This window comes from Microtus oregoni, unplaced genomic scaffold, assembly GCF_018167655.1.
Source record: "Microtus oregoni isolate MIOR12 unplaced genomic scaffold, Mior012 000002F_ref0000024, whole genome shotgun sequence".
Taxonomy (NCBI): domain Eukaryota; kingdom Metazoa; phylum Chordata; class Mammalia; order Rodentia; family Cricetidae; genus Microtus; species Microtus oregoni.
This window is the reverse complement of record NW_024543061.1, coordinates 53,490,724-53,513,528: the sequence shown is the minus strand read 5'-3', so window position 1 is coordinate 53,513,528 and position 22,805 is coordinate 53,490,724. Positions and strand designations below refer to the sequence as shown.

At 38.8% G+C, this 22,805-nt stretch overlaps 1 protein-coding gene across 1 annotated transcript in view; it reads left to right on the top strand.

The window, feature by feature from the left end:
• The window catches only part of Rad18 (RAD18 E3 ubiquitin protein ligase), an 86,081-nt gene that overhangs the window by 18,127 nt on the left and 45,149 nt on the right, over positions 1-22,805 (top strand). The window contains exons 5-9 of the mRNA XM_041637834.1: positions 5,858-6,174; positions 7,470-7,569; positions 11,401-11,585; positions 15,589-15,665; positions 22,495-22,555. Coding sequence (XP_041493768.1) covers positions 5,858-6,174; positions 7,470-7,569; positions 11,401-11,585; positions 15,589-15,665; positions 22,495-22,555 — 740 coding nt within the window. The remainder of the gene's footprint in view (positions 1-5,857; positions 6,175-7,469; positions 7,570-11,400; positions 11,586-15,588; positions 15,666-22,494; positions 22,556-22,805) is intronic.

Sequence of the window (22,805 nt, the reverse complement as noted above, 5' to 3'; positions counted from 1 at the left end):
CATACTGTCTAGAATCTGGTCCAAGTCAGCGCATCCTAATGGAATGTGATCATTTCCTAATTGTATATTTTTTACTTTGGCTCTCCTAAAATCCTTCCTGGTGGTAGTAACTAAAGTCCTTGTGTTAGGCAGTTTTATGGTGTCATCTTAATAAAGTGCCCAAACTGTGTACCTTCTAAGGACTTTGGTCCTTCTGGAGCTTTCATTCCAAGATTGGGAGGCATGGGCTTACATGACTTTGGTGAGGATGTTTTGGAACAAGTGCTTGCATTTCCAAGTAAGGGACAGAGGACAAGGAGTGTGCCCAGAGTCCTGTGTTGGGACATGCTCCATGGCCTAAGGGCATCCCATTGTGACCCACCTTTTAAATTAGATCCAAGATCCACAGCAACTCCCAAACTAATGCCATTTAACACTCAGGCATTTAACATCCAAATGATTGAGTTCTCCATCTCACTGGAGCAGGAGCCCAAGTCCTTTCTGAGTTAGTCCTCTTGCCTTGCCGTCTTGTTCCTTCTCAGACTTCATGTTTGCCTTTTATTCAGTTGCAGGCCTTCTTGTTTCTCCTCTATGTTAATTGCATCTACCCTAGACTTTGTGCTTGCTGTTCTTTGTAGGTGAATCACTGTCTGCCCAGGTGGTGCCTGGCTAAGACCCACTTTCTCTGAACTCTGTTCTCGTAAGTTACCTTCTTAATGAGGCTTTCTGACCAGCTATAAAGAATACTTATTTCATCTTCTTATGCTTGGCCGCATCTTATTTTATTTTGTTTTACTTTAGTTTTTCTTGTGTGGACTGGCACTCTGAGCCTTCCACTTGCTAGGGCATCTCTCTACCAAAAACTGTTTTCTTAGCCCTTTGGTTTCATTGTATTATCACTTTTCACATATTTTGTATAAGCCTGTGCTTTTCCGCTTACTTTGTAACTTTCATGGAGTATAGGATTTGTTTTCTATTCTGCTTCTCGGGCAAGAGTAGGTGGTACTGGAATAAGTTAATAGGCTTTAATTTTAGCTTCAAGAATAGTTTATTGTGACCTTGTTGCTACTGTCAGCCATAGTTTTTGTTGGCGTTCCTTGAAATAACAGAGCCAATTATAATTAAATTCATCTGAATTGTGGATTAAAGGCAAAAACTTATCACTAGTATGCTGAAAAGATCAGTGGTGTCTCATCTGTGGTTGAATACTGACTCCTGCCCTTGTCATTATGAGAGAAGAGCTTTCTTAGAACCTTCCAGAAACTGGAAGGAAAGAGAGATGATGGTTCTGGGTTGTTTTTTTTTTTTTAATTTCTATTTCCTCCCTAAGATGAAGGTCCTTAGATGTTTCTTTAATCTTCCTGCTTTCCCTTCCGACTTTCTCCTCCCCCTTCTTCCCTTCTTCTTTCCCCCAATTCCCAATTTCCCTCCTTCTACCTAATCTCCCTCCTTTTCTTGACTTTTCTTAGACACAGCATCACTATGTATCAGAAATTGGGCTTGAGTTAGAATCTTCTGCTTCAGTCTCCTGAATGCTGAGATTATAGCCATGTTCTATCACCCTTGGCTTAGCTTTTCTTTATTTTTAATCTTCTCTTTTAAACTGTGGGAGATTTTTAAATTTGTATGAAAGTTGGCAAGATAGTATAATGACTGCCCTCTCTACCTACTTTGCACCTAACTTTCCCCTGGAAATGAATATTTTTCTTTCTCCTTTTGTAATTTTTATACTCTTTATCCCTGGCTCCTGTTTTTGTTCTTGTCTTTGGCTCAGGACATTTTCTGCAGTTTTAAGAGAGTTGTTGGTGGTAGACATCTGTGTCTTAGTCAGTCTTGGGGGAGATGTCTCATTTGTCATCACTCATGATTGGGACTGGTTGTGAGTCTGTCTGTCTGTCTGTCTGTCTGTCTTTCTCTCTCTCTTTTTCTTTCTTCCTTTCAAATAGCATTTTATCAGATTGGTGAGTTCTAGGCCTGCCAGGACTGCATAGCGAGACCCTGTATAGAAGGAAGAGAAAAGAAAGGAAGGAGGGAGGTAAAGAAAGAAGCAGAATCTTGATACACCCAGACAGGCAGGAAAGGAAAACAACTATACTCCAGCTGGGTGGTAGTGGCACTTGCTTTTAATTCTAGAATCTTAGCACTCAGAAGGCAGAAGCAGGTGGATCTCTGTGAGTTTGAGATCACCCTGGTCTATAGAATGAGTTCCAGGACAGCCAGGGCTACACAGGGAAACCAGTCTTGGAAAAAAAAAAAAAGAAGGAAACTTATACTTCAGTAGTCTTTCATAAGCAATCTCAAAATCATTGGCAAAACAGTAAAACCTAGGCATAAAAATTTAAGATACATTGAAAAATCAACTAATGAAGAGGGACGTGCCAGATGGGGGGAATGCAAGTAAAATAATCCCAAGATAGCTCCAAATATGGTACAATAAGGGGTTCTTTATTAAAGGGAAACTCACAGATCACCCAGGGGAACAGGGCAAGCAGGAGAGACAGAGTGTATGTGTGTGTGTGTCTGGACCCATGTGCTTTTTGGTACCCAGTGCCACACCCAACCTGGTCAAGCCTCTCAAAGACTATTGACTGAAGGAAGTTCCCCATCATCTCCCCTTTTTATCTAAATGAGAGAATTTTAAACCTAATACAAAACTATATACAATAAGAACATATCAAGTATAAAAATTAGAATTAACCAGCATAAACAATATTAAGCATAAAACATATGCTAAATGTTTCAATAATTATTTTATCTTAAGGAGTCTAAGTCTTGTATTAGAAATGGCTTGGCTAAGCCATAAGAGGAAAGTAACTGTTCCTATCTCTAGTCTTCAACCCCATCAAAGACCTGAGAAGGGAGCTAATATTACTTGAGTAGGTAGGAAGTGCAATCAAGCACCTTCCAAAATGTACAGTAGATGACAGAGACAAATGGCTACCTGGGCAATCACCAGGTAGCAAAAGTTTCATTTGCAGCATTGGAGCAACCAACTTTGGCTAAGGCCTAGAGTAACTGACAGATCATTTCAGAGGCAGGAATATTTTCAAAACCATCTTACCCTGTCTTGGAAAGGTATTGCAGTCTTTTTTTTTTTTCTCATATCCTGCTTGTCCTGTCCAGACACCGTACATTTTGTCAGTGGTTGAGGCATGGGCAGTTCCTTGCCCAAAGGTCAGTTTTGTCAAGAAAACAAGCTCCAAGTGGTCCAGTCTTTGGTGTTCAACATTCTCTTGGGAATAGATCAGTGCTGCCAGGAGCAATCGTATCTCACGTCAACAGATCCCTTGGTTATTTAAATGCCATATTCTACAGTTCTTTGAAGTGGTTGAAGATTACCTATCTATGCAGAATACAGTCTATGTATCTAAAGAACCTGATTAGTCTAACTATAAGTATTACAAACATGGATGACTATTGGTCTATAATACTTAATACCTATGTAGTTTAAAGACTTCATATTAGAATATTAAACATCTTTAAAAAACTGGGCAGCAAATGAGGATAATGATCTCAAATGTAAACAGTATATAACTCTCTTGATCAGAGGTAGAAATGTATAATGAATGCCACATGATAAGTATATTCTAAAATTGTATCAATATACAAAGTGTCTTAAACAGAGGTAGAAACATGCATGCATACAATATGATAAAATAACTTTGCATAGGTGTGCAAATTTCTTTTTTTTTGAAGATAAAAAGCTATGTATTTATCTTAGGTTTAAAAAGCTCAATTGTGTGGGAAATTCAAGGCAAGCTGTGTTGGTTACATTGTTCTCTTAAAGGTGGGTTAACTTTGAACAGGCTGAGGACACAATAGGAGAGGAAGTACACAATCTTACACAATAGGAGAGGAAGTTAAGTACACAATCTTACACAATAGGAGAGGAAGTTAAGTACACAATCTTACACAATAATACAATCTTACACAATAGGAGAGGAAGTTAAATATTATAAACAGAAATAGGAGCATATTCAATATAACAAATACAGTTTGAATTTGTATCAATATATAAGAATCTATACCAGTGTAAATTGTCTATAAATAATAGCTCACAAGTATTCACTCCATTATCCTTTAGGAAATTTCAGTGAATAGATGTAATCTTTATTGGCCAGCAGGTGTTGTGGTTGCAGCCATGTGGCGAAACAAAGTGGAGGAGAGACATGAGGAGCCGTGGACAATCTCGCTTTGGTTTTGCGCTTGTTGCCTACTTAGATACTGACAAATATGCTTTGCTTAACAAATTAAGAGCAGTTATTAAGGACAATTAATGCAATTCTGTACATGGAGAGAGTTTTGGTGGCTTTCTGTCAGTTGCGAGCCACACAGTTGGCAGATGTAATGCCGCGTGGATCGCAATGTGATAAAAAGAATGGTGGGCTGCTGTGGGGAAAGTTGGGATCCTAGGCAGTGGCAGGTGGGTGAGATGTGGATGAGAAACATGATCTAGCTGGTTAACGCGGGGTGTGGTGGTGGGTTTCTGGTAAGCATGGACTCGTTCCCACGTTGGGCAGCATATAAAGGGGAATGAGCCAGACTGGGGGAAATGTGACTAAAATAATCCCAGACTAGCTCTGGATATGGTATAGTAAGGGGTTCTTTATTAAAGGGGAACTCACAGATCACAATGGGGAACAGGGACAGAATCCAACATTCAGGTGTGTCAAGCAGGGAGAGAATGAGAGTGTGGCTGGACCCGCATGCTTTTTGGTACCCAAGGTTACGTCCAACCTGGTCCAGCCTCTCGAAGACCATTGGCCAAAGGAGGTTCCTCATCAAACTGATGTAACTATATTAGCAAAATAAAGTAGAAAAATGTATATAATCATAGTGAATGCGTAAATGCATCTGATACAATTCAATAGTACTTTATAATAAAGATAAACCTCTCGTATGTTTCTTTTGAATATTTTATGGCTTGATTAGTAGCTTTTTTCTTTTTTTGTGAACATTATGGACCAAATGTTGTAGAATATGTAAAATCTTTCTTTGAAAGATAGTGTATTTTGTTCTGACAAGCAACTAAATTACCAGCTTCTTGCTTTTGTTCCATTAAGGGTGGAGCGATGTATTATTATATTCTGTTTTAGTTTTACACACATATATACATGCATACACATGAGATTTACACATACAGAAGTAGACACACATATGCGTGAATGCACATTTGTGTGAAAACACAATGCACAGTGTTCCTTTCCCTAAGGTATAGCCTCTGTGACGTCTCACTTCAGTCCCCATGTCTTCATGAGGGTATTTGCTTTGTCCTTTCCAGCACTGACGTCTGCCATCTGTTTACCAATGTCTTTTTCCTACCAGACCCCTGTGGGGGTTTTGTCTTTGTGTACCCCAGAGATGATTGTAGATGGTTGAGAGGATTTTTTCTCGTGACTCCCACATGCCAAGCATCCTGTGTCCCCAGTGCTCATCACCTCTGCCCAGAATTGAGATCACTTTTCCTGCTTAGATGTTAGCTCAATATGCAAATCCATAAAAACGCTTCCAAGTGAAGGGAGATCTTGGAGCAGTGTCAGTCACTTATGTGTCTCTTCTAGTAAGGACCAGACTTCTGTGCTGATTGTGCTGTAGTGATGCTGTTGCTTCATGTATTTCTTCAGATTTTATTTAGCCATTGTAGAGGAAGACTCATAGCAGCAACTAGAACCCAATATACTTGAAGTCCTAGTAAATACCTTTTAATTCTGATTTATTGCTCTGTTTGTTGTTTTAAAAGAAACTCTTTAGTTTGGTTGTGATTGCAGCATGAATTTTGTGTTTCAGAGAAACAAGTGTTAATTGGGAAGATCCCAGTTTATTATGTCTAATTTGACATAGTTTCCAATCTTTTCCCCCTTTTTTTGTGTGATTCAAGGACTCGCCTGTTGCAGTTTGCTTTAGAGTCACCACCCATATCTCCTGTGTCTTCCACCTCAAAGAAAGTTGTTGCTAAAGTGCATAATGCTGAAGCCACCAAACACCCTGTCAAACAGGGGAGCAGGCTGATGGACAAGTTCCTGATAAGAGAGACGGGGGGAAAAGAAAATGACAGGAAGTATAGCCCTCAAAAAGAGATAAGCACCTCTACTGAGGCTAAAGAGACAAGTCTCGAGGGAAAGACAGTACTTGGTCCCTCGGATGCTAATGGACCTGTGACACCCTCTACATCCACCATGAAACTGGAAAATAAAGGTAGGAAGTCATTTTTATATATGCCTTTTCATACTTAAGGAAATCTCATTCTTGTGGTGTAAGTTTAACAGGCAGCGCGTTTGGGGGGGGGGGGAGTAAGAAGGCATAGACCAGGTTCTACTTTACTGTGTCTCAGACATGATGCAGTCAGTGCTTAGAGGTAGAGTTTTTGTCTTTTTCATAGAATAGAGTCAGGATGATTCATGCAGAAGTGAAATGGTTTAGTAGTTAATGCTTCTTGTGGTAGCTTTCTGTTTTTAGATTGGAGCCCTCTCACCTCATCCAGTTCCAGTTAGCTCTTAAAGAAGCCTCCATTTTATGCCACAGGTTGACTACTTCCTTGATGTTCTGCCTGTAGTTTAATGTCCTTTGGCATATGACATGTACTTTGGTAACCTTCCTTATCTCTTAGCTCTCCCTCCCAAATGTCTCTGAAGCCAAGTTGTTGTCTCACTCTTTGTACAGTGCACCCATAGACTGACAGTAATTGAAAACCAGAGCTGGTGTGCCGCTTGTATGGTAAAGACAGGTTTGCTGGAGCATGCACTCCTTCTGTGTTTACATATCATCGCTGAGGTTTCCATGCTGCAGTGGTGCAGAGTGGCCTCATGATGACAGAGCCAGGATTCTGGTGGGAAGACTCATCTGGAAAGCCCCTGACTGACCTCTATGGCCTCATCTTTTACTAGGAACGTGTGTCTTTAGCAAACCCTTGCAGCCCACAGGTGAAGGCCAATAGTAGTGTTTGGGGTTTTTTTGATTACATGTATCTCATACCACATCTCACTCTGGACCACTTTCTGTGGTTTTTGCTGTTGTGTTTTTAATTTCATTGGGACATGTTTTCAACTCTTGTAGAACTTTTTTTCTCTCCAAATGAAATCTTAGAATGAACCATAGCATATAAAATAGATAAAATTCTTTGTGTTCTATTAAAAATCAGAGTAGGGAGCCTTCGTTTTACTCATAATTGTAACCTCATTACAGTGTTGTTGACATTGCTTCTAGGGTAAGGTAGTCCTAGGGCCTGGGAAAGGCTCAGCATTATGGTCTGCTGGTACCTTGGTAGCAAAATTGTAGCTAAAGCATTTTCTAATTAGCTAACTTCCAAACTTACTTCAGTCTCTAGGCCTAGGATTCTGATTGTGTGACACCCCACAAAGTAGCTAGTTACTAGTAACCAGTTTTACCCGCTTTCCGTGCCTTGTGGGTTTTTCTAAGAGCAGATTACCTAGGATTCTGTCTGTGCCAACTTGTTTATTTTTCCCCTTTCTTTCTCTCTTTTTAAAATGCAGTGTCTTGTCCCGTTTGTGAGGTCAGCATTTCAGAAAATCACATCAATAAGCATTTAGACAGTTGCTTGACACGTGGAGAGAAGAAAGAGAGTCTTCGAAGGTAAGAAAGCCGAGCTTAGCTGCTGACCTGCTTTGGCTGGGTGCTTCTGTGCTTTATAGACGTGAATCAAAACCAGGACTAACCTTTTGTCCTGGTGACTAGTGCTTCCTGCTTGATTTTTCCTCTAACTCTGCTTACCTTTCCATCCCTCACTCTTGTTCCTCCTTCAGCTCACACTCTGCCGTATGTCAGTAGCGGATCAGTGCTTGCTAACTGCTATATCATGACTTAGAGAAACTACTGACTTAGAATCACTTGTCTTTCTTGCTGTTGTTGTTGTTGTTTTGAGACAGGGTTTCTCTGTGTAGCCTTGGCCGTTCTGTAGACCAGGCTGGCCTCAAACTCACAGAGACTAGTTCACTTTGTTTTTAGAATTCTCAAACTTTTGTACAAAGGCCTTGCACAAAGAAAGCAAGGACAGTTTGAATTTAGAACATGTAAAATCTTTCATTAGTTCTTAGGATGTTTTAGTATTTTAAATAGATATTTAATTAATAAGAAATTTAATATCTTAAATATTAATTTAAATCAAACTTATTGTATTTTTGTCTGTCTGATTGTCTGTATTTATATAGGGCTCAGAATTGAATTTAAAACCTAGTACTTAGTGAACGTCTTTAAAAATTAGTTTTTGAATTGCCTGTTCTACTTACATATGTAAAAATGATACAGAAGAATATTTATAATTGGATATGGTGGTGTATGCCTACAATCTTAGTATTCAGGAGGCTGAGACAGGAGAATCAAGGGCAGCATAGACTACTGAGAAGTAGGTTAGCCTAGGCTACAGTGACATTCCAGCCCCACGTTTCTATTTCTTCCTTGCCAGAGAATGTGTATGGAATGTAAGGACTTTGTCTTCAAAACACCAAGAGATGACATTACTAATAAGTTGTGAGGTCAGTATTTGTATCCAGACTACTGTGCTACTTTGCATCCTTTGTGTATCAAAGTCTCCAAATCTAAAACTAGTTCACATGTGTGTTCAAGGAGTGATATTTTTATTGAAGTTAAATTGTAGGGCTTCAGGAATCTGGCTGGTAAAAACAGTAAGGAAGAAATGTCGTGTTTGAGTCTGGGTGATGATAGAGAAATGTAGTTGGGAGCGGCATGGGCAGCAAGGTCAAGGAAAGATTTTATTTTTAAAAGTAGCGTACAGGCCTTGGTCTTTCTGCTATTGTCTGACAGTAAGTAGAATAGTGGTGAGCACAGGGAATGAAGTTGGGGAAAGTTGGAGAGAATAGGTGGAAAAGAGAACAGGGCTGACGATATTAGTGATGCCTGGAAGGCGGGAGGAAGAGAATTGTTGGCTCTTGTGTGTGTCTCATCTGTTTTGAAGAGTATTTTCCCAAAAGCATTCTCTCCAAAGAGAGGGCCATCTTACTGATTTAATTATTAAAACTAAAAAATGCCACTTTTTTTTGTGTGTGTAAGTTTGGAGTGAATGCAGGTTTCAAGGGACAGACTGCTGCTGAATCTTACAAAGGCTGATGTTGAAGGGTAGTGATGTGTTGCTAACTCACAGCACAGGCTGTACTTGACTCCAAGCCTGGGCAGTCCTGTGCTCACAAGGATTGCCTTCTTGTATCTACAAGTTTGTTGATGGGAATAGAATTTAGATGTTTATGTTGCTAAGTTAGGGGGAATTTGGGATAATATAAACTGGTAGCTTCCAGGATGACTGCTAAGCCATTAGCATCTTATTACTTGCTTTTTTTTCCTTCTGTTTTTTCCAGAGTTGGGAGTAGAAAAGCTGAGTATTTTCTTCCTGAAGAGTAAGAAATTGGCACTGATGAATGATCTGATCTTGTTTAGATTGTTCTATTTCTAGATGTATCTGTTGTATTCTTCTAATTCTTTAGCTGTGTCCAGTGGTGTTCCAAATCTGGTTGCTCAGACAGTCCTGCCAGTTGGTCCCCAGTGCAACTTAGAACTGTGTCACTCTTAGTAGACTGAAGGTCCTCACTCAAGGTACCTGCTGGAGTTTGTTGTATTTCAAACTCCTAAATTTCCTTTACTCCAAGGGTTTTGATTTTTGTTTTTGTACTCACAAGTCATTTTTTACGACATTATTCAGGCACACTTAGGGAAACATGAAGCTAAATCTTCTTAGTTTTATACTGGCCTGGGGTTTGGTCACGTAAAAGTCTCTGTGTCTTAAGGTCTCTTTTTACAACCCTAAAAGGTCAATTTCTGGGTGTGGCTGGTAACCCTTTTACCACCCTATGTAGAACTGTCTGATGGTTTAGAGCAGAACTCTTTCTATAGCTGTCTAGTTCTGAGACTTCTGACGTGTGTGATTCCACTTCACCGAGTCAGCATAGGAAAGATCAGTATCATTCCATGCTTGGGGTAATGCTTCTCTGACTTCATAGTCTCAAATTATTTTCTTTGTTTTATTTTTATTTTATGATAATTGGTATTCTCCAGCATGTTTGTCTGTGTGAGGGTGTTAGAGAAGCCCTGGAGTTGGAGTTACAGACAGGTATGAGCTGCCATGTAGATGCTGGGGATTGAACCTGGGTCCTCCAGAAGAGCAGCCAGTCAGTGCTCTTAACCGCTGAGCCATCTCTCCAGCTCCCATACTTTCACTTCTTGACAGAGATGGTTGATGTCTGATGTTGCTTTCATTGTGAATGCCAGTGGACACTTCACATCTTTATTAGAATTTTATAGTTGTTATTGTCTGTCTTTGATCAAATAAATGTTTTAGTTAGAGACTTAATGAATTGCTCCTCCTTTTGTGCTTGCCATAAACACAGCAGAATGATTCAGTTGATCCTACCTGCTGTGATTTTATTTTACCATAATGTCATCAATCTGGTAGGGCCTAATTGAATGCCATTATAAGAACAATTTGGAAAAATATACTCTGTGGAAGTTTTCAGGTCCTTTTATAAATAAGTAGTTATTTCTGGCTTTCCAGGCTTTACTAACAGAGCATAAAAGAGATAATTTAGCTAGAAAATGGTCATTGTGTGAGTAGAACAGTTGTATCTCTACTTGACTGTAATAGCGCTCTCAGTATGACCTTTGGACCACCACATCAGATTTACCTTAGGAAACTGGAAAGTAAAGATTTTCAGCTTCCACTTTAGGTCTGCATCATGTGGATGGGTGCTGTAGAGAAAGTAACTGAGGAAGTGTTGCATTTAAACTACACTCTCCTGGCAGTTCTGAGGTTCTTGAAGTTTGGGAAGCATCAGCATTTGAACATTTTTTGCTTTTTTTTTTTTAAAAAAAAACTTTATTTTAAACCCTGTTACTCTTAAGATCTTATTAATTTGCTGTTGTCATTTTGAAATGATTGCAGTAGTAAAGACTGCTTTGACAACTATTTATTATACACCTAATTGCCCATAGAGCTGAACCTCTACTCAGAATGCGTATGCTGACACTTGCCCATCTTTCTACCTTAGTATGGGTGTGGGTAAAGCATGTTCATGTGTAGAGGCTGTATGTGTGTATGTTAGCATGTGTGTGGAAGAGTTCAACCCTGGGTATCATACTCAGGAGTATATTCTACCTTGTTCTTTGAGACAGAGTTTCACTGGGACATGGCCTTGCTGGTTGGTTAGGCTATCTGACTAGCAAGCTCTAAGGATGCTGTTTTTACCTCCCCAACTTTTTATATGGATGCCAGAGGTCAAACTCATGCTTGTGAGGCAAGCACTTCATTGACTAAACTTTCTCCCTATATTCTTCTTTTTTTATCTTAATGGCTCAACTATTTTTGTAGTCAGTCAGGTGTTGTGAAGGCAAATTACTATTTTATTGAGAATATTTGATAATTCAAAATAATCTTCAGATCTCTTTTTTTTTTCATTTTAGTTCTGCTCACAAAAGGAAGCCACTGCCAAAAACAGTGTATAATTTGCTCTCTGATCGTGATTTAAAGAAAAAGTTGAAACAGTATGGCTTATCCATTCAAGGAAACAAGCAGCAGCTTATTAAAAGGCACCAAGAATTTGTACACATGTATAATTCCCAATGTGATGCTTTGCATCCTAAATCAGGTAAAGTAATACATCTGTTCTCATCTTTGGATAAAGAAGTGTATGGCTCAGAGATTATAAACCACAGAAAGAATTTTAATAAGTACCTTTTTGGCAGCAGATATGCAGGTGAATCCCTTCGAGAGCTGCCTGGAGAACACTGCTAAGGCCATCATCCTCTCAGGCTGTTTCCTGGCCCCAGTTCCCTTCGCAGAGGAATCACTATTGCCAGTGTTTTGAGTATCTCTCCAGAGGTGGCGTGGTGGTGAAGAGTGATATGGAGGCCTACAGTCCTCCTAGTTTATGCTGAGTGACTGTGAATAAGTCGTATCTCTGTACTTTAATTTTCTCATCTGTAAATTGAGGATTATAATCCTACATGCTGCATGTTTTTGAGATGATAGGATGCATTCGGATATCAAGTACAGTACCTCAGCAAGCACTTAGAACTCCTTAGATATTTCCATTATGATTATTATACATAAGCAGACATCCTTAGTTGGTACTGATTCATAAAAATGTCAGTATTCTCCATGTTGTTTTCACTTGACCATGCATACATTTTGGAGTTCTTTATAGGTAAGATCATTTAGAATTGAAAAAATGAAGAGTGATATGAAAACAGAAAGTGCATGGTATGATAAATTTTTGAAGTGAAAATGCCTCCTGAGATTACGGTCAAAATCCTAGAATCCCCTCCTCCCAGGTATGGTTGTCTCCATACATCTGCCTACTGTCTATTTACTCTGTGTCCTTGAGCTGAGTGAGTTGGGTAACAGCCACAAGTTCATCCCTGTTCCAGTGCCTTTGTGATTAGAGCTCTTTTCTGCTCCACTACATTTCTGTCCACTGCTTTACCCAGGTTCAAGCTCCTTTCTTTTCAAATTGCACATTTTTTATATTTTTTTGTTCTATTTTCTGAGAATTAGTATAGCTGCATTGAGCAGTAGCCATGCCATAGCCCAATGTTGTACTATTGTAAGATTTCCTCCACCAAACAAAGTAATCCATGATTTTTTACTTCAGCCCTACTGACATAGTCAAGACTGGCAGAATGCAGTCAGATTCTTTGCTAGAGTATTACACAAACGGCCTCAACTCTTGTCCTAGTTCTAGTAGAGCTCTTGTTGCCCTCTGAAACCTCTTGAATACAGTCTTCGTTGTCTATGTTTCAGCATCCTGGTCTTCTTCTTTCCCACCAGTGGCCTATCAAGCTGCACTTAAAGGATTCTAGCACTTTAACCTGCAGCCTCATACTCTTGCACAGTCCTTCTGCATGTTACTTCCAAAGGCCAGTGAGCCACATGGTCGTTTGTCACAGTGACTCCATTTTCTGTACTTGTTTTCTTTCTTTCTTTCTTTCTTTCTTTCTTTCTTTCTTTCTTTCTTCCCCCCCTCTCTCTTTCTCTCAGATATTAGATATTTGCTTATTTATTTACTTATTTGTGTTTATGTATGTGTGTCCATAGAGGTCATAGGAGGGTATTGGGTAAATCTTTTGGAACTGGAGCTACAAATGGTTGTGAGTGCCTTGTGGGTGCTGGGAATCAAGCCTGGGTCTTCTGGAAGAGCAACCACTGCTCATAACCACTAAGGCATCTCTCCAGGCCCTCTGTGCTGATTTCTTTGTTTGTTTTGTTTTTCAAGATAGAGTTTTTCTGTGTAGCCTTGGCTATCCTGGAACTCGCTTTGTAAACCAAGCTGGTCTTGAAGTCAGAGGTCTACCAGCCTCTTTTTTCCAAGAACTGGCATTAAAGGCATGCACCTCCAAGCCCAGCTTGTTCTGTAATAATTTTTTTGGTATTAGTTACTTTCCTTTACTGTGTGACCAAATACTTGAGAAGAAACAACTTAAAGAGGGAAGATTTATTTTGTCTCATTGATTGATTGACGTGAGGGGAAGGCATGGTAGTGTTTATGAGGCTGAATATGCAGCTGAGACTTCCACCGTCTCATTGTGCTAGGTAGCAGAAACATGGGAGTGCTGACATTCTGTAGGAACAGCCTGCCATTGATGTTCCTGTGTCTGAGCTCAGTTGTGTTTTTGTTGTTGTTTCCTTTTTATGTTTTCTTGGTAGCCACGCCGGGCCTTTTGTAATCTATCAAAAAGTTTAACCATGATCTTACTCAGATGTACAGTCATTTAATTTTGTCACCTGATGGTCATGATCGCTCCTAATCTTGCCACCTGTTTTGGGGTTTTAGCACATGTAGTTGCTGTTTGACTTTAACTCTGATGGATACAAGCAAAATTATAGTTGGATAGCTTGTTAGTGTTTCCTTGTCATTATAGTGAGGGTGATAGTATTGTTAGTTCTCTACACCCTAAACAGAATCAGAAATATTTCTGGAAATAGCTTAAACCCTTAACTTGTGCCCACCGTAGTATAATTTTCTTACTATTGTAGAGTGTGCCAGATGTCTTGAATGGTACTTGTATTAATGCATGGGATAGAATGTAAATGCTTTTGCTTTTCTATTATACTGTGATTCAGTTAGCTCACAGGAGATGAACAGTTCTTATTCACAGATGATACTGTTTATATTGTTTCAACCAGCCCTACAAAATTAAGGAGGCAGATACATATCAGTGCTTGGAAAAGAAACTATTTTGTTTAAGTGAAGTAGTTGCTTTGAATTTAAATAAACTTTAGTAGGATTATTTGAAGTTGATACAAAGGGGAGATTGAGGTGGATGTAGAGGGAGATTGAATGAGGAGGGTAAGAGCCGGTTGATGAGAGTACTTAGTACTCTCATTTCACCCATGGAATGCAGCCAACTGTCAACCCTACAATGTAACCAATTGTCAAGCCATCCTAGTTTTTTGTCTACCATTTAAAGCCTCTGCATAGAATATTTTGAAGTAAATTACAGACTTAATATCTTTTTACATATAAATGAATATAAATGATTGTCAGTTCTTATTATGTACCTCATGCACTTAAATAGATTGACTTTTGGTACTGAAAAACAGCTTTTGCAAAATCTGCACTGTTTATGTTTAAAGGGAGCCATTTAATGTGTGGTCTCCTACTATGGGTGATATAAAACTGTTTAAGGAGCCGGATGGTGGTGGCACATGCCTTTAATCCTAGCACTAGGGAGGCAAAGGCAGGCAGATCGCTGTGAGTTCGAGGCCAGGCTGGTCTACAAGAGCTAGTTCCAGGACAGGCTCCAAATCCACTGAGAAACCCTGTCTCCCCCCAAAACAAACAAGCAAACAAACAAAAAAAAAACAAAACCAAATAAATAAATAAAACTGTCTATGGATACTTGTTTTGGAGGCAAGGACATTTCCCCTGGTATTTGCAGATCTTTCTTCTTGGTAAGTTTCAATACATTTACTATATTGGAGTTTTAGTTTAGCTCATAGTGTAAATTAATTCTCATATTTCTTTGGAATTGCTGTTTATATATTCAAGAGAGAAGGCAAAAATAGCATAGTATTTCTTACATTTTATTTTGATATGTAAAAGAGTTGGAAATTAAAACTCCACATTCTTTTTTTAATGTTTTACTTTGAAATGTTGCTAGATTTACTGTTTTAATTACTGTTGTATTGTTGTGATGAAACACTGAGAGCAAAGCAACCATGACCATTATGGTGGGCATGGGGGTGTGGCAGATGGGCAGGCATGGCACTGGTGTAGTAGCTGAGAGCTCACATCTCATGTGCAAGTTTCAGGCAGAGAGAGAGAGAGAGAGAGAGAGAGAGAGAGAGAGAGAGAGAGAGAGGGATTGGGCCCAACTGGGCCTTTGTGAAAACCCAGCCCCCAGTGACACACCTCCTCCAACAAGGCCACACCTCCTAATCCTTCCCAAACATTTCCACTAACTGGGGACCTTAGCATTCAAATTTATGAGTCAGTGGAGGCCATTCTTTTTCACACCACCACACTTTTTTTTGGAAATTTGAAAAAAGAAGATAGGAATGTGCATTTATATACACCTGTCTTTCTCTGTTGTTAAAACCTCACATAGACATAGAGTAAGTGGATTTTTTTCTTGTTCTTATTTTAATAGCTGCTGAAATAGTCCAAGAAATTGAAAACATGGAGAAGACCAGGATGCGCCTTGAAGCAAGTAAACTCAATGAAAATGTATGTTGAATCTGTTTCAGTGTCTGTGTAGTTGTGCAGGAAGGAATTGTTGAATTGTACTTTTCAAATTAAAAGCCAGCCTTTGTAAATTTTTTTGGTAGAAAATGTACTGGAACACATTGCTATTTAGAGAATTAAGATTTCTTTACAGCTCATGTTTTTAGATAGCATTTGTGTTTAACAAACTTACAACATAAAGTACAGCTGGAGTCACCTAGACAAAGTCCTCATGGCTCAGTTTTTGTCTGCCATGAGGTAAAGATGCTTGCTCCTCCACCACTTACTCCTGCCACTGTGGTGTTCTGCCCAGGTGCCTGGATTCGAGCAGCCATGGGCTGAACACTGAACCAGCATGTGAAGTATTAGCCAGGAAAATGAGTATGTCACTAGGACACATTTGAAAAAAAGAAACAACTAAAGAAAAATAGGAAGCTGGTAGGTGATGAAACACGCCATTAATCCTAGCACACAGGAGGCAAAAGCAGGTGGATCTATGTGAGTTCTAGGACAGTCTGAGGTATTACATAGAGAAACCTGGTTGATAAACAAAACAAAAAAACAAAAAGAAAAATGAGAATATTCTAAGGTTTTTAATCTTTTGATAAACAGCTGTGTATACTCTTCATAACTGTTAAGAATGAGTTCTGGGTTTACTCTGCTTTTTCTGATGACTTTTGTAGCTCTTAGGAGAAACAATAGGACCAGAATTCACATTCAGCAGCTACATATCTTTTATAGTTCTCCTTTCCAAGCTTCTATAAGTCATGGGCCAATTTTTTTTAAAGATTTATTTATTTATTTATTATATATACAATATTTTGCCTGCATGTATCCCTGTGGGCCAGAAGAGGACACCAGATCTCATTACAGATGGTTGTGAGCCACCATGTGGATGCTGGGAATTGAACTCAGGACCTCTGGGAGAGCAGTTAGTACTCTTATCCTCTGAGCCATCTCTCCAGCCCCGGGCCAATTTTTAATAATCTAATTTAAGGAAAATAGGCAACTATATTGCTTTAACACAAGTGCCTACCACCTAGGAAATTTTAATGTAATATTCTTTTTTAAGATTGTATTTTTATTTATGTGTATATATACCGTGTGTGTGTGTGTGTGTGTGTGTGTGTGTGTGTGTATGCCTGTCTTCCTGTGGAGGACAGACTAGAGTGTTGGATCTCCAGGAATTGAAGTTAGAGGCACTTGTGAGTTGACTGTTAAGGGTGCTGAGAACGAAGCTTAGTGTTGACAGAGGTTTCTGTCCTACCTGGTCTTACCATAATTCAGTTCCAAATAAATACACAGAGGTTTATATTAATTATAAACTGTTTGGCCTAGTAGCTCAGGCTTCTTATTAACTCTTATAACTTATATTAGCCCATAATACTTGTCTGTGTTAGTCACGTGGCTTGGTACCTTTTTTGGCGAGGCATTTCCATCTTGCTTACTCTGTGTCTGGCTTCTTTTGTGTCTGGGTGAGGACTGCAGACTGAGTCTTTACTCTTCCCAGAATTTTCCTGTTCTTGTTGCTCTGCCTCTACTTCCTGTCTGGTCACCCTGTGTATACTTCTTGCCTGGCTATTGGCCAATCAGCGTTTTATTAAAAATAATACAGGTGACAGGATAAAAGACCATTGTCCCATAGCAGCTTAGGTTTTCTAAAAGAATGTCAAATGCTTCTGACTTTTAAGCTATCGCTTCAGCACCATCAATGTAATCATTTTTCTCCTTTTTCTCCTCTTCTTCCTCTTTCTTTCTCCTTTCTACTTCATATATATACATATTTTGAGATAAGGTCTCACTTTGTAGCTGGCCTGAAACTCACTGTATAGAACAGGCTGACCTCAAAACTCACAGAGACCTATCTATCTGCCTCTGATTCCCAAGTACTAGGATCAAAGGTATGCGCAACAGCACTCTCAGCTAATGTAATACTCTTTTTTAAAGTTTTTATTTTAAAAATGTTTTCTCATAGAATATATTGATCACATACTTTTTCTTACCCCAGCTCCTCCTTACTTTTTAACCCACTCAACTTCATGTTCTTTGCCTTCCTTTAATAACAACAAAAAATCCAAGAAGCACAACAAAAATCAGAAAAAACTAAAAGAAATAGAATAAAGTAAAAATTCGCAAAATAAAGTGCACCAAAAAAACCCCCAAAAAACATAGAGTCCATTTTGTGTTGGCCAACTACTGGGCATGAGACCTGCCCTGGAATGTGGTTGATATACCCAGCGACACTCCATTAAAGAAACCTGATATTCCCTTTGCCAGCAGGTTTCAATTACAAATAGCTTCTTGGTTAGGTGTAGGCCTTTGTGTTCACTTCCCCTTCTCAGTGCTGGGAATTTTGTCTGGTTTGAACTTGTGCAGGTCTTGTACCTGCTGTCCCAGTCTCTGAATTCATATGTGCATCTGTCCTGTTGTGTCTGGAAGACACTGTTTCCTTGGAGTCATCTATTGCCTCTGGCTCTGAAAATCTTTCCACTTCTCCCATGTAGATCCTTGAACTTTGAGGGGAGGAGTTTGATAAAAATGTCCCATTTAGGGCTGAGTGTTCCACAGTCTCTCATTCTCTGAACACTGTCCAGTTGTGAATCTCTTTGTTAATTACCGTCTACTACAAGAAACTTTTCTGATGAAAATTGAATAATGCTCTAATATATGGGTATAGCAGTATGTCAGTAGGAATCATTTTACTGCTTTGTTCCGTTAACAGAATAATAGTAGGTTTTCCTTTATGCCCATGGCTAGTTTTTTGACCTGATACAGGTATGGATTCCAGCTCATGGAATGGGCCTTAAATCCAATAAAATAAGAATAGTTGGTTATTCCTGTAACATTGTGCCAGAATATCTTGAAGGCAGGTGTCTGTTGTAGCTGAGTGATACTAATAATTACTTTTCTCCTCTGGTAGTATGCAAGAATATTTTCCAGTACCATGAACACTAGTCAGTAGGGGTAAATGTTGTGTGGGGTGGCGGGCTGCGTTCCTGCCCAGCTCCACACGGCTAGCTTTACCCGAAATAATTACACAGAAACTGTATTCTTTTAAACACCGCCTGGCCCATTAGTTCCAGCCTCTTATTGGCTAACTCTCACATCTCAATTAACCCATTTCTAATAATCTGTGTAACACCACGAGGTGGCTTACCAGGAAAGAGCTTATCGTGCTTCTGTCTCGGAGAGGAGAATCATGGTGAACTTCCTGACTCGGCTTCTTTCTCCCAGTATTCTGTTCTGTCTACTCCGGCTACCTAATTTTCTGTCCTATTAAAGGGCCAAGGCAGTCTCTTTATTAACCAATGAAATCAACACAAAACAGAAGACTCTCCCACATCAGGTAAAGCTTCTAGTTGGGTACCAGCTCAGTTTCCCCATGTTTGATGACATCAATAATAGGGCCTTACTATCAGGTTATAGAGAATAACCAATAACCTTGATAATAGCTTGTATTTGGAGGTGTCTATGGGATATTTTTTGGCCACGATTCAACAAGATATAACCTATTTTTGTCACTGGAGGTTTTACTTGGTGACATAAGATGTCTAATTGGTGCATTGACTCCATTTAAATTTCTTTCATATATGTATATATTTTAGGAAGCTTCTATAGTAGTAGATTTCCATATGGCTTTTCAGAGAGCCTTTAGTGTTAGGTATCTGTAGTCGCATTTCAATTGTATTTTAATAACTAAAGCTTGCCTGAAGATCTAAGAGAAAACAGCACCACTGGCAAGCCTTATAGACTAGGCAGTATCAACACACACCTTTAATCCCAGTAGACACACTAGTTTGCCATAGAAACCAGGTGGTAGTGGTACATGCCTTTAATCCCAGAACTAGAGAGGATAATAAGATGGGAAGAGACAGCTCACAGACACAGTCTCATTCTGAGATTCCTGGAGGCAGGATTGCCATTTTCAGACTTGAGGTTGAGGTAAGAGCCAATGGCTGGCTGCTTTGCTTTTTGGATCTTCAGGTTGAAACCTATATCAGTTTCTGAGCTTTTATTAATCATACTTGAGGTGTCCCTCTTTTATTCTGCCCTTCCATTCCCCTTCCTATTTCCTAATTTCTCCTTTATCCCTTTATAATACTGTATTCTATTTCCTTTTCCTTGGAACATTATACCCCTACCTGATCCCTTATTAGCTAACCTCTGAGATTATTCAAGTTGACATACACATGTCTTAAACTGACATCCATATACAAAAGGAAACATGAAATATTTTTTTTTTTTTAGATCTAGGTTACCTCGCTCAGGATGATTGATTCTAGCTCCATCTATTTACCTGCAAATTTCATTATTTTAGTTATCTTAGTAGATGAATAATCCCATTTCTCAATTGATGGAGATCTATGCTATCTGCAATTTATGGCTATTATGACTAGAGTCCCAATTAACATGGATGAGCAAGTACTCTGTAGTAGAAAGTTGAGTTTTTTGGATATATACCCAAGATGGGTACAGCTGAATCTGGTAAATTGATTTTCAGCTTTTTGAGGATCTTCCACACTGATTTCCATAGTGACTGTACCAGTTTGCACTCCTACCAGCAGTGAATAAGTGTTCCCTTTCCCTGCATCTTCACTAGCAAGTATTATTATTTGTTTTTACTGTTTTGGGTCATTCTGACTGGGGTGAGACAGTGTCAAAATAGTTTTAATTTCCTTGATGGCTAAGGATGAACATTTTAAAAGTGTTTCTCAGCCATTTGTGTTTCATCTTTTGAAAACTAATTCTGCACCAGATTTTTAAACTGGGTTAACCCATTTGTTTTATGTGCAGAATTTTTTTTAGTTCTTTATGTATATATTCTAGATAACTAACCCTTTATCAGATTTCCTATTCTGTATGCTGACACTTGGCTCAAATGATGGTGTCTTTTGCTATACAGAAGCTTTTAGCTTTCTGAGGTTCCACTTATTACTGCCTGTTGTTGATGTCCTGTTTAGAAATTCTCTTCTTGTGCCAGTGAATTCAAGCCTATTTACTACGTTGTCTTCTTTAAGATACAGTGTATCTAGTCTCATATTGAGGTCCTTGATCCATTTTGAGTTGAATTTTGTACAGAGTGATGACTATGGATCTATTTTTTTAAAATATTTATTTATTCATTATGTGTACAATATTCTGTCTGTGTGTATGCCTGCAAGCCAGAAGAGGGCACCAGACCCCATTACAGATGGTTGTGAGCCACCATGTGGTTGCTGGGAATTGAACTCAGGACCTTTGGAAGAGCAGGGAATGCTCTTAACCTCTGAGCCATCTTTCCAGCCCCCCTATGGATCTATTTTTATTCTTCTACATGCAGCTGTCCAGTTTGACCAGCACTGTTTGTTGGAGATACTGTCTTTCCTTCAATGTGTATTTTTAGTTTCTTTGTCAAAAATTAGGTGTCTGTAGGTGTGTGGAATTATGTCTGGGTCTTCAGGTCTATTCTGTTGATCAGTATGCCTTCTTATGTCAATACCATGTTTTTTAAATGATTGTAGCTCTATAATAATACAATTTGAAACCTGAGGTGGTGATACCTCCAGCAGTTCTTTTATAACTCAGAATTGTTTTAGCTATCCTGGGTTTTATGTATCTAATGTAATATTCTTAATACAGAACCACACTTTAATTGATGAACTATACTTCAAGAATTAGAAAGGAGATTCATGCAAGTTTTCAAAGCAGAAAGAGGAAATGACATGTACAACTAAAAAATCAGACTTGCTTAAAATTTGACTTTGTTTTCTTAATATATCTTAATTTTTAACTAGTGTTTTTAGTAACAACAAAACAGTGGATTTCTTTATGGTGTTTTATACATTCATATCATTGTACTTTGTTCATATTCTCCCCTTCCTTTGTTCTGGCTCTCTTTCTCTACCAAATATTTATCCACAATATTTCATTTGAGAAACCTTATATATGCAGAAAGGTGGAAGGAAGGGTACTATTCTTTACTATCAAAGATTTATTACCTGACATGATTTTCCTCCATTTCTCTTCTAGATACAGGCTTATGTGTTTTGATTTGGGGTATTTTTTCCTCAACTATTTGGAGTTGGATATAGATACTTTACACATTTTATTGGGATATTTTTATTTATGGGAAGAACCAAAACTTAAAATTTCTCTACAAATGAATCCCACCTTGTCCTAAAATCCACAGCTACTGCCAAACTACTCATTTATAACATGAACATTTGTCAAATAAATAAACATCTGAAGCTGTAGATGGCTTGGCAGGAAAGATCACTTGCTGTATAAGCCTGAGAACTTGAGTTCAAATCTCCAGCACTCATGTAAAAAGTCAAGCATGGCTGCATGTTCTCTAACTCCATTGCTGTGGGGAGTGGGGACAGGAGACTGCTAGGACTACTCACCAGCTTTGCTCCAGGTTCAGTGAGAAGCCCTGTCCCTGTCTCAAGAAAATAAGGCAGAGGGTCTTCATATGTGCATGAGCATGCTCATCCATCCACACCTGCACATACACACATGCACACACACCAGGGCATATACAACCTCTCAGATTTCACTATAATATTGTTTAAAAAACGTATTTAATCATGGTGAGATTTCCGTCTTGGATGTTACTTGGTTTGAGGAAAAAGTTCCTTTTTTTGTTAACAAAAATAAAAACCTGCTGATGAGGGAGAAGTGATGAGTAAGACTGTGTTGTTCATGATAGTTGGAGGAAATGTGCAGGCTACTCAGAAGCGGATTGGCTTCCTCTGTTTTAAGCACCGCATTTGAAGTTTTGAAACTTGTGCATTGATTTCCATTTTTGTCATTTTGATGTAATTCTGAAGATTTTTTTAAATTATTATTTTAGGTCATGGTTTTTACAAAGGACCAGACAGAGAAGGAGATAGATGAAATTCACAGTAAATATCGTAAGTTGTGCAACATGTTCTTATTGTAAAGAGTTTAAGTTACTGTTTAACATCTTAGGTAATTAAAAAATGTTTGATATTAATGTTCGGTATATTCTTGTTAGTGTTGCTTCAGAGACTGGGATTTAGTGGGTGTCTACTCAGATAGCCTTTTGTATGTGGCACCTGTCTTAAGATCTGTGACCAACATTCTGTTTTGAGTTCATTGTCACCAAGCACTTGGCAAACATGAGTTATTTCTCAGAAACCA